The sequence below is a fragment of the Plectrocnemia conspersa genome, unplaced genomic scaffold (assembly GCF_051122295.1).
Source record: "Plectrocnemia conspersa isolate PC_06_02 unplaced genomic scaffold, ASM5112229v1 ptg000012l, whole genome shotgun sequence".
NCBI lineage: Eukaryota > Metazoa > Arthropoda > Insecta > Trichoptera > Polycentropodidae > Plectrocnemia > Plectrocnemia conspersa.
The window spans coordinates 14861666-14877972 of record NW_028277176.1 but is presented as its reverse complement, the minus strand read 5'-3'; the positions used below and the strand labels follow the sequence as shown (position 1 = coordinate 14877972).

General features: G+C 30.7%; 1 protein-coding gene across 5 annotated transcripts in view; it reads right to left on the bottom strand.

Annotated features, from left to right (window-relative positions):
- Positions 1-421: 421 nt before the first annotated feature.
- Positions 422-16307, bottom strand: part of shakB (Innexin family member shaking B) — a 49839-nt gene continuing 33953 nt past the window's right edge. For all 5 annotated transcript variants that reach the window (XM_088200304.1, XM_088200303.1, XM_088200301.1 and 2 more), the window contains 3 exons: positions 3984-4203; positions 3780-3903; positions 422-3267 (listed from right to left, as the gene is read on the bottom strand). In XM_088200304.1, coding sequence (XP_088056430.1) covers positions 2865-3267; positions 3780-3903; positions 3984-4203 — 747 coding nt within the window. In that variant the 3' untranslated portion in view covers positions 422-2864. The remainder of the gene's footprint in view (positions 3268-3779; positions 3904-3983; positions 4204-16307) is intronic.

Genomic DNA, 16307 nt, shown 5'->3' with positions numbered 1-16307 from the left:
AATTAGAGTTTCCTAAACTATATCTACATATTACTCATATTATAAAATATATCTAGAAAAAATAAAAAAAATATAGAGAAAACCGGGGATGAGAAAAATAGAAGAAAGCCTAAAAATATTCTCCTCCACTCTTTGGTTCTTCGCTGAACTAAATAGAGATCAAATATAATTATTAGATTATCTAACTATAACTTTTCTTATTATTTTAAATTGCTTAAGTTGTTACATATATATTTTATTATTTAAGTGGGGATAATTGAAACGTTTGATTTGTTTAGAACCATACAGTGTTAGTCATCATGGAAAAGCTGTAACCATTTATCTCTAATTAATAGGTTGTAACATAATTTGCTTCGTTTTCTCAGTTTTGTAGCAGAACTTAGCTTTTTTTACATTAATAACTTCACACACGAAAATATTATTTTTATTTATATAGTTACTATCAACCAGGCGCGTACGGTGAGATATATTCCCTTTCGCTCGCTCGCGTGTTAAGTGACGAGAGTGAGTGAGAAGAAGTGGGTGTGCGGAACGCATGTAATGCACGCCCTCGTCTTTCACTTACTCTTAACACGCGAGTAAGCGAAAGGGAATGTATCTCGCCGTACGCGCTTGCTATTTAGTAGTAATTTTTAAAAACATATGGCTAGCAAACCATTGATTACTTTTAACAATTTTAATCTTACAAAGTATATTCAGTAAAATAACATTAATTTACATCTAAATGAGTAAGTATAGACTAACGCTAAGATCATGTTATATATCTGGTAGGGTTGTAACAGTATCGTTTACTACTGCCACCAAACTAAACAATTGATTCTATTAGAAACTACTAATTCCACTAAGTTCTGCTCACAATTTGACAAATTAAAAGAAGCAATCGACAGGAAAAAGTCAAAGTTAATCAATTAAAAGAGCATTGTATGTTCCACCATAACCAGACTTGGCATATATTGTCAGAACTTTGCACCTTCAGACTATTATATGCTTACTGCAGTATAAATTTACTATATTTGAATTGCTGCCAAAACCACTTGAGACCAGATTTAACCAAAATAAAGGACATTGCGTTCCACAATGATAAAGCGACACCAATCATTTATATAGACTCGTAAAAAAATTTAAAACGTTTTAGTGCATCGATCATATAATATGGACCCTGCTTTTTTAGACTTGTTAAAAACTTTTCTTAACTCTCTTAATGGTTTTAATTTGGCAGATTTGAACTCATCTCAAAACCACTTTGTTCAGAGTTTTTGTTTCGAGTCCCAGAAATTATATAACACTACTACTTCTTTAACTAAACAATGTTTCATTTGACCCCAGAATGAAGATAATTGATACACCTTCAGTATTTAAACCGTTAAAAAATATTAATACAAACTAAAACATATACATTATCTATATAATACCTTTTATTTTATAATATTACTATATATAAGAGTACCAATAAATGAAAATTATATTATTGTCCCCAGTTTATAATATTATTTTGAGTTCATTGAAATGTTTAAGATAATTACTTTAATATATATCTATGAGCTATTGTATATAAATAAAATTGGCAATATCACAAATAATTAGCTTATTTCGTCACATAATTCACCCAAATTCTTAATTCAATATAATTAATTCACATAGAACAAAATTTCGCGTCTTATCGATAAAACAGGAATTTCGATTATCGACGCACTTATTACAATATTTTTAATCTATTTACAAATGTGTACGTGAACGCGTAATTTAAAATGGCGGAGAAGCATACATGCCATTTCAAACTTTTGGACATAACAATTTTGAAGTGTTTGAATTGTGCGAGATTTTAATAATTATTATTACGATCGATATGTTGTGTTATTATTATTTTTTAATTAAATACATAATTAAGACCCCCAAGGCAAGAACTTATAGTTAGAACTTAACGTAATTTCTTGATTTTCAGACTTTTACAGATTGACTGGTATTTTTATAGTATATAATAAAAGTACCAATTTTGAGTGATGATTATTTAAATGTAAAAAAACAGATGGATATGTTATTTTATGTTTTTAATCTTTGATACACATTTTTTTAGATTTTTAACAAGTTAATTTATGTAATTTATTCTAAAACATTCAATTGATTGCAGCACTCATGGCAATCAATGTGATGTGAGTGCGGTGCGTACGGTGAGATACTTTCCTTTTCGCTCGCTTGCGTGCTAAGTGACGAGAGTGAGTGAGAGATAAATGGCGTGCGTTCCGCGCGCTCTTGTCTCTCACTCACTCTCGTCACTTAACACGCGAGCGAGCGAAAGGTAAAGTATCTCACCGCACGTGCTTGGTATTAATGAACATTGAAGAAGTGTTTACAAGATGGTAGCGCTTCTCAATGAGCATATGAAAATGTTGAAAATTAACATTTCCTTTCTACGTTCAACTGTCTAGAATTTAGTGCAAAAATTCTTGAGAGGATTGGAAAGTATTGAAGATCAACAAGAGACCGTAGCTTCTGTATACTACTAGAACGTTCTTGAATACATCTATTTTTTTTAAACGATTTTGGTTCTGACAGCTGATAGTTCTTAAAAACTATACCTAAATGTGACTTTCTTGTTCTGAGACTTTATACCATTTTCGAGCAATGTGAGTGTATATATATATAAAAGATTACACAAGTTTTTCTAGTAGATATTTTTTTACTATTTTTTCATAAAAATGCAAATTAAAATGTTCTCGCCTTGGAGTCTTCTAATATTGCCGACTTTCAGTCTTAAAGCACATATTTTCAGCTATGCGTAAAAAAATCGAATATAATCACTTTAAAGTAAAGTCCGTTTCATGCGTCATGGTCGTTCACGCTATCGACCATTGTTTAAGCTTTGGTCACGCTTCTTGAACACTTCTAAAGTGGTAGTTATGGCCGGAGAGTTTGTTGGCCAAGTCTTGCATTATGTCCCTGAAGATGATCGTATCCAGATTCTCGCCGAGTAGAAACAGCAGGTACCAGTCGCCCATCTTCGATTCCCTGACTATGGTGTCTATGGATTCCTTCCTGACGAGTCTGAACCTAATCCTCATTATATATACTCGCATCCGCGGGGAGAATATGATCACCAGTCTGTACACTAGAGTTAGGAGGGTCATGCAGCCCAGGATGACGAACCAGAACCACAGGAATATGTAAATCTTCTCATTGACCACGTTCAAGGGAAGGATGCATAGGGCGTCGTGGTGCTCCACTTCACCGCTTGTACCGTATTTATAGAACATTCTGCATTTCACCATTCTGCGAAATTTAATAAAAAATAATTGAAGTAATTATTATATATAACATTAAAAATACGTTTTTTAATAGTTATAGAAAATAGCGACTACAATAGATAGCAAAGAAAAATTATAAAAATGTTTTTGTAATATTTTTTATAGAATTAAAATGTTATTTATTATCTTATCAATTGCATTAAAACATAAAACTGTAAATTCTAATAATATTGTATCATCTAAATTTTATCAAAAACTGCAGTCTTTTTTCAGAAAGATCTTTCTTAAGAAATTATTTACTAATTTTACAGATGCGTTATAATAAAATTGTACATTATTACTAGCTGCTATTTTTGATCTAATTTTATTAAATGTAGCATAATTTATACAGCAAAATATAGTGTATTAAAAAATTATAATATACCTTGTATAAGAGAATCGAAAAAAATTGAAACAAGATTAAAATAAATCAGCATTCCCAAAACGCAAGACATAAATCTCAATAAAATCACTAGTCGACGATCGATTTTCGCATACCTCGGAAATATATAGATCATCGGATCTATCCTGTTTTCTTGGTCGGCCTCCATGTATCTGATGACATCCAGACCGAAAGTCATGAATTCGCCGTCGAAGAACCTATTTATTAAGAACATTTGACCTGAAAAAACATTGAAGATTGAAATGTAGTAACACCCGTGTATTATGTGATGTTGTTGATTTTATTATTATCTCCAATACCTATCACGTTTATTAGCGAGAGTAGCTCGCAAATGAAGTATTTATAAGCCCACCAATTGTTATATTTGAGATTTTGGAACAGGTAGTCCAGTATGAGCTTCTTCTTGGCCTTCTTCTCAATCTCTGAACAAACACCCACGTCTAAATCCGTCACCAAGGCTCGTATTCTGCCTCCCTCCCAGGCTTTCCAAAGCCAGCGAGGAGTGTAAAATAGCATAGCCTGGAACAAATCAAGACACGGTGGTTAAAATTTTGATTTATTTCTATTTAAACTGCATATTGATTCCCAAGTTTATAAGAAAATTTAAAGTTAAGTTAACTTGTACAATAACGTAGTAGTAGAGGCCTGTATTTGATCATTTTGCGACAGATGTCAAAAGTCAAAAATTGCAAATATATACTTAAACCCTAAATTATTACCTATTACCCTAAAATACACAACGATAGTTTTTGTCCTTTTGTTCAAAACAAATTTGTTTATAACTTCTGAAAATATTACTATGCGTTTTAGTAATATATTACAAAAACATTGTAGAAACATTATAAAAGTGTAACGTATTTTATTATAACATATTAATTTGTTTCTGATTAAGTGTAATATATAATGTTGTGTATCAATAGCTTAAAAACGATAAAAATGATTGGCAATATTTATAACAAAGTTCATAATGAATTAGTAATCTTGATAAAAATTACATTTTTGTGTTCTAAAAAGACTTTTTAACACAATAACAAATTATTCAGACCTTGCAGCTAATTTGTTCCCATCATAATTAGTTGAGAGTCGTGGTTTGAATCTGTTGAATATTTAGATACATATTTCGTGCCTTTAATGAGATTTTCTCAAAATACACAATTAAAATAATGTAAGTAAGATTCGTATCAAATGTATTTATATAATAGCCAAATTAAAATGGTCTGTTAATTTATAAGAAAATTTAGATTTACAATATTATTGATGAAATTTTCCTAGCTGAAACATTATAACTATTATCCTTAAATAATAAAGAGCTTGCCAAGTAGTCTTCTCAAATTCAAGTCACATTTTAAATGGTTTTTCTTGTATTTTTTTATTAACTTATATAATCAAATCTATATTTTATGCCACCCTTTAATTAAAAGTTACATATATATTGTAATGATTCAGACTACATATAGCTATTTATGTTTTAAAATTATACCTATTAATAAGCTTTGTCGTCTGTCGACATTTTTGTGTATATTTCGGATTTCAAAGAATGAAATTGAAGCACGAAATATTTCGGTTCGTTCGCACATTTTTTTGATGTCAGTAAAAAGGTTTCATGTTGATTTTATCCAATGACTACAACCGATGCTTTTGAAGTGACTAAACAGATTTAGTTAAAGATACATTGTGCTTAGTTTAATTTTAGCAAATTTTTTATACATATTTAGTTACTTTTGTAGCTTAAAATTTATAAAAAAATTCTTCCAAAGTATTTAGAATTATGATTCAACAAATTTTCTAAATTATTTTTTTTACGAGAACCCAATCTGTATTAATTTATTTGACTTAAAATTATATAATAATCACAAATTTATTTTCTACAGACACAATTAAAAACACATGGATTCTTAGGGGATCAAACCTATTTTTTTATGTATTAGTCATTGATCTTGTGATTGTAAAATTAATATTTACCACTCAGAACTAAATTTTAAATTATTTTAGTATATATGATACTATGATTCTCGCATTCTAGTTAATTTTTTTTACATAACGATCATTGCCTTATTTCATGTTTTGATTAGTGTAGTTTATTTCTTTAAACCGATTTCATTATAGTAGTTATATCTAATACGTTGTTATGATTACACCTTTTTTTGTTGTAGTCAATTTTACTATATATTTTTTTGTTTAAAAAGTCTTATGACAATTCGAATCAATTCAAAATATATAGGTTAAAAAATCTTACGTTCATTGGTAATGAATTTCCAGATCAACAGTAATGTTTACTCGTTTAACTTTTAACACAAGTTCAGCCAAAAACTAGACTAGACCCTATTAACCGTGACCCTCGTTCCATAAATTTTCCCAAAGCTTCCGACCGATCATTTTATTAACGCCTAAACATGCTCGCTTAAATATTTCGTCGGATAATATTGTTTTCTCCCCTTTTTTATTTCAAATATCAGATTACACATCTGGCGCTCCTTAGATATTTTCAGCTGCATCGCGGATGCAGCTTCTATTTCGGACACCCTTATGACCCTGATGACAATATTTCCATAAGAATTTTTCGTCACATTCCAATATTAATGTTTTCATGTGCATAAATCAAAAATTTATGTGATTTTATCGACGTTTACATGTGTTATTTATGGCTTTTTAAAACACGTTGCAAAAAATGACCACACACGTTATGTGTTGACCTAAAAATATATTTTCGGGATAGAATAACAATTGCTATTAAAAAATGTGTAATATATGTTTTAATAGTTTTGGCAATCGACTAAGAGCAATTTTATAGTTTGATTGTGACAATGAAACATAGTGCAATTTGTTAAAGTGCGGACAGCTTTAATACGTTTAATTTATATTGTGTATTATGTATCAATAAATTATATATTAATGTAATAATTCTAGAGATACTTATACATTTTTAATTCAGATACAAAAATAATAATAAATATTTTATCCTAGTATTCTTTAATTAAAATAGCATACCTAAAAATATAATATTTTCATTCTATAGTAGTAATTTTAGTTGCTAAGCAATACAATTTAGATGTGTATGTATTTTCAGACCTGTCGAAAGAAGGGGGAGGGGACAAATCCTTGTTTTCCTTGAGGAGCCTCTGAGCTCTGGAAAAATTCATAGCAAAAAAGTGAAAACCGAACTCAAATAATGAATCTGAACTAAACTACAGATGTTTAATATGTACCAATATACTGATTTATTTCCAGTATTATTTTCTTAGCCCTTTTTTATACATATTATACAACAAATAAAAAGAGCGGAACATTGCCTTCAAAAGCACCCAATTTCCATGTAGTATTTTCATAATAAACATTATTATTAAAAAGCAACTTCGTTTGTGTTAAAATTTGTTTGCAAATTATTGCTGACTTTAATGCTTTTTAAACGTTTAAATAATATCATAGTAGTAGTAAATTCAGGTATTTGATCTGAAAAGTAAGGTCGAATACTTAAAGAAGAAGCAAAGAAATACCGATAAATCAACAACAGCACCAGCTGGAGTATATAAATTTAACGTTTTTATAGATTATATCTTCGGTATTTTGACAGATAGATTTAATGCAGCAAAATAAATAAATAATACATTCAGTTTCATGTGCTTATTTTTAAAAGAAAAACAGTATCAATCTATCCCGAAAATATTTTTAAAATATGTCATTTCAGTAAAATCATATTGGAATACATTTTCACTAGTAGATATATATTACCAGTGAAAATATAAATTATCTGGCAGGAGCTAGTTAAATTATATGATTTCCACTTTTCTATATGTAGTAATATATATATTTACATACTTATTATTATTTATTTACATCCGGTATATAAATATTACAGCGAATATGTATTTCTTGGTAAAGTTATATTTTCACTAGCTAAGTCCAAATACATTTTCACCAGTAGATATATATTTCTACAATCGAAAATATAATTTAACTGATGGCCGTTAAAATGCTGCTTTAAATGTCTATGAAAATCAATTTCACGGTTGCGAAACGTCTATTTTCTGTTCAAACCCAAACCTAATGAAAGTTCTAAAATTTATTATAATTATAGAACTTTCATTTAGTCAAGTCCAAAATACAAACTAAGCCAGCTTATCTTTCAGAGAAGAATATGTACAGGCAGACATCCTATCTCACATATTGCACAGTTTGTCTGCATTTCAAAATCATGTTTTAAAAATATAAAAGCTATTCTAACCGATATTACTATAGACTTCTTATATAATAGAACTGATCATAGTATTTTCAAACCGAATTTTGGTCAATAGGAGAGCGCAAAAACAATTATCACTTCTCAGAAGGCAAAAATTCACGTCAAAAGCAATAAAATCGTGTCGGCTCCGTCGCAGTGGGAACGCTCGGTAACGAGCGTTCCCACTGCGACGGCGACGGCACGATTTTATTGCTTTTGACGTGGATTTTTGACTTCTGAGAAGGGATAATTGTTTTTTGCGCATTCCTATTGGTCAAAATTCGGTTTAGATGTGCTTTTTTCGATTCTCACTCGTAATATTGCTATAAAAATCGTAATATAAACGCTTGATAATCGAGTGTTTTCACCGCGAAGGTACGATTTTATTGTTTTTGACTTGGAGTGGAAAATAACTATATGGCAACACTGAGCAGCAAAGAAAGCACGACTAATAATCAAGTAAATATTAGGAGTGGATATGTTTATTGCCATTATAAAATTAAAATAAAATAATAAAATTAAAAAATATAATAAAAAAATAAATAAAAAAAAAAAAAAAAAAAAAATGCCATTAATAAAATATTTCGCATAAATTATGATTTCAGAAAATATGATGTTAAAAAATATATAAATTGTTATAAAGCTTTTTAGCACAATTTTTAAGAAACTTATCTGAAACATGATGTAAGTGGTAAAGTTATTTTGATGCATGTTAAATAAAAATTCAGTCGAATAAATACAATTTCCGGACAGATTTTAGTTTATTCTTGACGGTGATATTGTTAGAAAATCCTAGCTAATCTGGGATATCCAGAAACCATACACAAAATTCTATATTCAGTCAGAAATTTGCTATTTTTGTGTCAGATATTAATGATTCATCTAATCTATTTCATCAAACTTTTTGAACATCTGTACTCGAGCGTTACTCACTGTGGCATTAATAAAAAGCACACAAAAATTAGGTATTAAGCTATATTTAATCGAACATCGGATGTGATTCAGTCGTTGGAAAATGCGATCTTTGTGACTCACGCGAAAAGTCGCCGAGATAAATTCACGAAGAGAAGACAATAAAAGTCAAACAACAACATGGTATGTATGTAGTTATATACAGCTTTTAATTAGTCTATAATAATTCGTTTATTGCCCCCAGAGCTTTTGTGCTTAAATTTTTAAAATGAAAGTGATTGATATATATATTTTTCTTGTGAATTCTCGTATATTAAGGGCGTCTGGTTAGTGTTTTGTGGGAATTATTAAGACGTTATAATGACGTGGGTTTAGAAACGACTTCCTGTAAAAGATTGAGTTCTTTAAAGCTTTGCTATTGAGACAATGGTGTTTGTTTTCAAAAGAATATGAATGAGCGGACAATTTCGCAGAATCGTGATTGAAAAACCTTTTCGATAAACATACAAGTTTATTTTTTCTTGATCAATGGAAAATGAATCAGATTTGCGAATTTATACATTCAGAATGCTTGGATAATTTCCAAAATAAAAAGATACAGCTGAATTCATATTTTTTAATTTGTACAGAAAAGTACAATTGAAACAGTAGGATGTTATTGCTAACTTTTGCTTACACATATAAATAATATTTAACTATTGTGGTATAAGTCATAAGAAATTTTTATAACTAGATATACTATTTATATAACTGATTCTTATATTGCACTGGGAATACATTCCAGGGGCTACCGTGCGAAAAAGTTACAATGGTCTTACAAAAATAGTGATAGGTTCCATTATAATATTATAATATCATAACACAATAAATTAATATTATTTCAAACAAAAAGAATCGCCAGATTTTTGATGACTAATTTTCTCAGGTAGAAACAATTTTTTTTTTTATAAGATATGCCTTTAAAAAGTCTTATGTTAACTTATGCTATTAATTTACATTATATATATTTTTAATTTAATAATATATCTGTGTGTGCATGTATATTTTTTTTTATTATAATCAATATGTTACTCATTCCCATTTTTATTTTTATCTCTTAAAATTACATTTATTATGTACGTTGAATTTTATGAACTTCAATAAAATCATCTAAATCCATTACCGGATGAGAAAAAAGCGATTATGGGCGAATGAGGTTTGGCGAGATGTCAAAAAATAGTCGATAAAAAAGAAGCTACTTTGCAAACATTAAATGCATGTTAGTATATTGCATATGCATTTTGACTAGCAAGAGAAAGTATTTATTTTTACAATAATTCTAACTTTTTTGCTGCAAATGAAAATATTTATTGTTTCATCTTGTTTCATACTGTCGTAAAGTTTCAGTTTTTCATTACATTTTATGATTGATTATAATAATATATGATACGTAGCGTATAATAAGTTAGTTTAAAACAAGTTTTAAACTTTATCTTATAATTAAATAATATTATAGTCTTAAAAAATTATAAAAAAATGTTTATTATTTTTTAATTGATGGATAAAGTCTGTTACTTTATTGCATTTATGTTATGGTCATTTGTTAAAATAACAAACTTACGTAAATAGTTTACATATTATATAAGCTATTTAATATTTGTGGCAAAAAATTATTACTGCCAGAATTATTTACCTATGAAAAAATAGCTCCAAGTCACTCATTAAAAGCTCGATTATAACGTTTGTCAAAAATATTATTGAATAAGCAATAAAAAGCAAGACTTAAAACATTTAAAATATACTAATTTATTTTCTATTAAATTTACTTGAAATAATAGTCCTTTTATGTAGAAAACCAAAAAATTTAGAAAACTTAAGTGAATCCAAACGTGGGGACTATTAACTTTTTCATTTTTAGTAGAACGAGGCATAAAAGATTTTTATTAAATTTAATTGTGGATATAACGACATTTTAGCAGCCTGGTTAAATGGACAATGAGTCAAAGCTACTATATATACTTTCCTGTACATTTAACGCTAAAACTTAATATATGTACCGTGCTTTTGGGATAAGCAATAGTAAATAATTTTTTTTTTATTTGTAAAGTTTCGGTTAATTTTCACGTTTAACTGCAGGTACCCACAATTTCACTCTTGTCTATATATGCATCTGTTAAACAGATAGAATATTTGAATAAAACAATAGCAGATAAAAACAAATATTCGTCCGATAAAGCAATAATAAATTGAGAAAGAGGAAGATCATCGTATATGAGCCAGATGGCTTTAACCTTCATTCAGAACCTTAGATACAATAAAAGACATTTTAGCCCTAAACTTGCATTTAGCTGATCTTACGTCAGATCGACTCATTTGAAATCCAAATAAGCCATTTCCACTTCGATCATCAGATCTGGTCCAACCAAGTATATACCTCGAATCGCAAGAGTTGAATTAATTACTTTATTGCAACCGAGTAAGCACAATCAATAACTACTACGTAATTAGTGAGACATCAAACTGAAATTAAAGACTATAAATCAGATACATTTATCAATAGTAATATATGATAGATGTCATATGCACGACTCAGTTAAATTTTATTTTAATTATTTATCATAATATTCAGCTGTGAGATAAATTTAATTGATGATGATCGATCGGAATTATAATTATATAATAATTACTAACTTCTATCTGCCAGATATGATATAAATTAGGGTTCATAAAGGATTCGAACCATGGTCTTTCATGTGTTAGTCAGTTCCTATTAAAACGTATAAGCAAACATAATACTCCACAAATAACTGTTAGCATTTCTAATTAAGTGTGCAAAAATACGTTAAAATTAAAAGATAGCCACATTAAGTGAGTGAAAATATAACGGGTGATAAGGTAAGTGCATGCAGTGGCGTAGCTATGGGGAGGCGGAGGGGGCGGGCCGCCCCGGGCGGCACTTGCTTGGGGGCGGCATATTTGCGATGGGATTGTCTAGTGTGGTTCTTAACCCTGAATGCACTAAAACATATATAAATCCACGAATAACAAGAGCCTAATAATAACGAATTTATTATTTTAAGAAATTCTGATTTTATGACCCTGGGGGGGGGGGGCAATTTTAAGAATTGCACTGGGCGGCACATACCCTAATTACGCCACTTAGTGCATGGCCTGTTGAGAATGGGGAAGAGAGGTGACAGGGGTCCAACTTCAAGAATATATTTATAAAAAAACAAGTAAAAACCGACCTCAAATATTGAACCTGAACTAAACTACAGTACTTTGAGATGTACTTATATACTGATGTATTTCAGGTATATGTTAATTTAGCTCTTTTTTATACATATTATACAAAAAATAAAAGTAGCGGAACATTGCCTTCAAAAGCACCTACTTTCTATGTAGTACTTTTTCGATAAACATTATTATTCAAATGGACAGGTTGTAGTTTTTTTATTTAAAAGTCGATTTTAAATCAAATTGTAACTGTAATACATATGTGATACATCAAGTTGAATATATCAAAAAAAAAGCTGTGTATACTTTAAAAAAGTGCAATTATCTGGAATACTGCTTTTTAACAAAATAAATAATATACATTGAAATGCAAATATTTTATATGCATTTTAACACATCGTTTTAAATAGAATGCATTATTTTTTCACTTCAAATGTATACAATTTATTGAATTTACTAACATAAAAATATCAAACAAACTTTATACGCGCGTAAAAATAATAAATAAACAACAACACATGAAGATCAATGAGAACGAATCCCATTCAAAAAAAAAAAAGTTTATACATATTATCGACGGGTGTAACATACGCATATTTTCACTTAACAAAGTGATGTTTTCCCGACTCGGCAGTGTATTTATTTTCGTTTACGTTTTCACACTACTGTTTACAGCAGTCTGTATCTAAAAATGGGGGTAAATATTAGAAGACGCCTGCCTGTCATTACTATAATACGCGTTCATTTGCATTGGCGCCGCATTTCAACTCAACACTCGGTGCCAACTCCTTCCCCCTTTTCACAAAACTATTTTTTTTAACTTTTTATATTGGTATCGCTTGGTAGACTTTTCGGATATGCGACGCTTAACAAAATATATACTGGGATAGAATATATTCAATATAGGGTAGATGTGGAGCAAATAAACAGATGCATTATCGAGAGTCACGCTTTTATTTTGAAAATAATGGAGCAAAATAATTGTATAAAGGTTTGCATTTAAAATGAAATAAAGTACATGGATGTGATCCAAGTGTTAAAGAAGGTTTAGGGGAAAGTTTTATGTTTAAACGGCAGTTTTATGAATGGTACAAACTAGAATTTACAATCCGAATATTCGCCCGTTTTTTTTAATTATTCGAATATTTTCGTAAAATTTCGTTGAAATATTATGATATTATTAATTTCTGAAAACATGAAACACTGACCAACTTTGAAAACACGGTTGTTAAAATTAAAAAAACAGGTATATTGTTTTTTTACATCTAAACGAAGCGTTGGAAGGTTTTTGTTAAATGTTTATTCGCACTTTAACATACATACATAGATATTAGGTAATCTCGAAATGTATGTTGTTTTTGTTAAATTAAAGTTTAACAATCAGCCTATCAATATTTAACTGTAACATACATCATCAATGGTGTATCGCGTCGTGTGGAGCAAAGATGGTACTTTCTCCATTGTTCTCAATAAAACGTAAACTATTTGCAAACGCATTTCGATTCTAATATTTTTTTTGTATTCGACGCTTACTCAGAATACAGTAAAAACATAAAAGCAATAGAGCAACGTCTGAACAACAAAAGACCGCCATCATCGTTCGAGAAGATATTGATCTGATGGACGAACCTAATCATATCAGCAAGAAAATTGGCAAAGGAAATTTGGAGGCACGCATGTATTCGTCTAAAAATTTCGACAAATATCCTCGTTCTAAAGAACATTTTGACACAACATCTGCGGTGTTTAAGAAAGGAAAACTGAAAATTATAAAAATGTTCGAGAAGCACCCCGATTTCTACCCCCGAATTATTTTAACTGAAAAACAGCCCACGAAATATTTTATTTAAAAATGTTTAATACTCCAAAATCAGAACATAGTATTGTAAATTTGAGGTATACAAAATTCTCAACAGACCGGTGCAATTATCATTTCTTCCGCCTACAAGTGAAGCAGCTCGTCAGCATATCAATTAGATCTACTTCTAGATCCAAACTGGGATTTACAGAACGAGATCCTGGAGCCGACAAGATGATTGCCGCCAGTACCGGACGAACTATTGAATAAAATTTTCTGCAACTGCAAGAAATGTTGTGGCGCGATCTGTGAAAAATAAGGTTACGATGCTCTAAAGATTGGGGCCAGTGACAAGGACAAGCATGCTTCATCGCTTCATCAAAATCAAATAGTTTTGATGGAGAAAGTGAACTTTTTCCTGTGGCCTTTTAGTCAAGTGTGACGAAAAACGATAATGATCTGGAAATTGAATTTGGGCTACCAAAAGAAGAGTACGACGACAAACACGACGAAATGCCAATTGGTGATAATATTCAGAGCTGGACCGAGTAGCTTCTGATTCACTAGGATGTTGTTCAAATAATTACATCGGTACAACATGGACTAAGCCTACCCTTTCTAAATAAAAACGCACCATGCAATTTACAAAAAGATGGTGCGGACATATAGTGGGTTACTTCGGTCGAGTTTGGTTCTGCCCGCTCTAAAATCTCTCGGAAGTTGTCCGAGGTTACCGAGAACGGTAAGTAAAGTGGGGGTAATTCAGTTGATTTGGCAAGCTTCGAGCGCTTCCGAACATTGTCGGCAAAAGGACCGAAGTCGGAGCTGCTCTTTCGAGCGCGAGCGGTGAGATACTTTCCCGTTTCGCTCTTTCGCGTGTTAAGTGACGATAGTGAGAGAGATAATGATATGGTGTTTCGCAAACTGAGATAGAACGAATAGCTCGCTTCAATTTCAGTATGCGCGTAGGCATCCTATGGTTAACACGCATGTCGAGCGCTGCATCGTGGTCACGTGCTCAAGTTATAATACCACATGCTTATCGTGGACTTCAACAGACTCTTACTGACATCTTTGAATATTTTAGGGCACCAAAAGAGATTAATTATATTTTTGATAGTATATTTTTCTAACAGAAATCCTTATTATATTTTTTTCATATAAAATTAAATAATTAAAAATTAATTAGTGGTACTTAATTTTGTTTAAAAAATCGTTTCGAATATCCTTATGTATTTTCTTAGATCGGTTAATATAAATATCACACCATAACGAATTCTTATTCAGAATCGATGGCGACAAATTCTAGGATAGTCACAGATGTGGTGTTCGTATTCTGAAGTAGCATTTTTATGCATTATGGCATTTTGTAAAAGCCGACAAAGATTTTGCGTAAATTGAATATTTACGACCGAAAAGTTTTCACTGATATTGTATTGGTGAGTGCCCACACAAACGTTTATAATTATCAGTAGCGTAATTTTAATAATATGACAATATAAAAATTGCGATTATTTGGTACATTTTTCGATCGCGCGCAAATATGCCAGCTGTACGTGACAAAAGCTACCGTCCGGACGTCATTCACGACCGCCATCCGGACGGCATATGAAATTTGTGGCAGTGTGGTCGCTTACTCGAAGACGTATGTCTCAGCCGACTTCAGTTATAACTTCGGTTCGGACAACTTCCATAGAGTGTAGTGCAGGCATAATGATATGCAACGTATAGTAAGCGAGATATTTGAAAATAAACGATTTTTGTGACCTTTGAACTTTGATATTATATATTGACTAGCGGATACGCGATTTTATGAGACTTTTCAGACCATCTTAAGAACGTCAAAATAAAGGTCTGTGAAAAATTTCAGCTTTCTATCTTTCATTCCGAGATTAAATCATTATATATACGTATAGAGAGAGGAACATCACCAGATTATGAAACCTCAGAGGACCATCCATTGGACATCATCCCTCCGCCAGCTTCTCCACCACTGCTCGGAGTAAAACGATAATCGCCCACTATAATTTGTCGCAATATAAATATGTAATATTATACAATAAAGTATTACTAGTTTACAACGGCGTCTTTCTGGCTGCGAAATCTACCCCTTAGGGTTAAAAACCTTAAATCAATATTGTTAATCGCGTTTCTTTCATTGGGATATCTATAAAGGTTACAATAAATTTCAGAAAGGCATTATTAATAATTAATAAATGATAGAAATAACAAGAATTTTGCAGTACAAATGTACACTAAACACAAAGAATATAAAAATCACAGAAAATACAGGCTAGGGAAGTACCCAAAAGAAGATGGAATAAGTGTCTCAAAGACATACAGTTCGTCTGAGAACCCAGCCATCTCTAACACCGACCTGACCTAGCTAACTCTATCCACGAGATTTAGATTAGATCTGAACCCTTTTTTCTTATTTATGTCACTGTAATACACATATAGAAGGTGCAACCAGCAACAGCT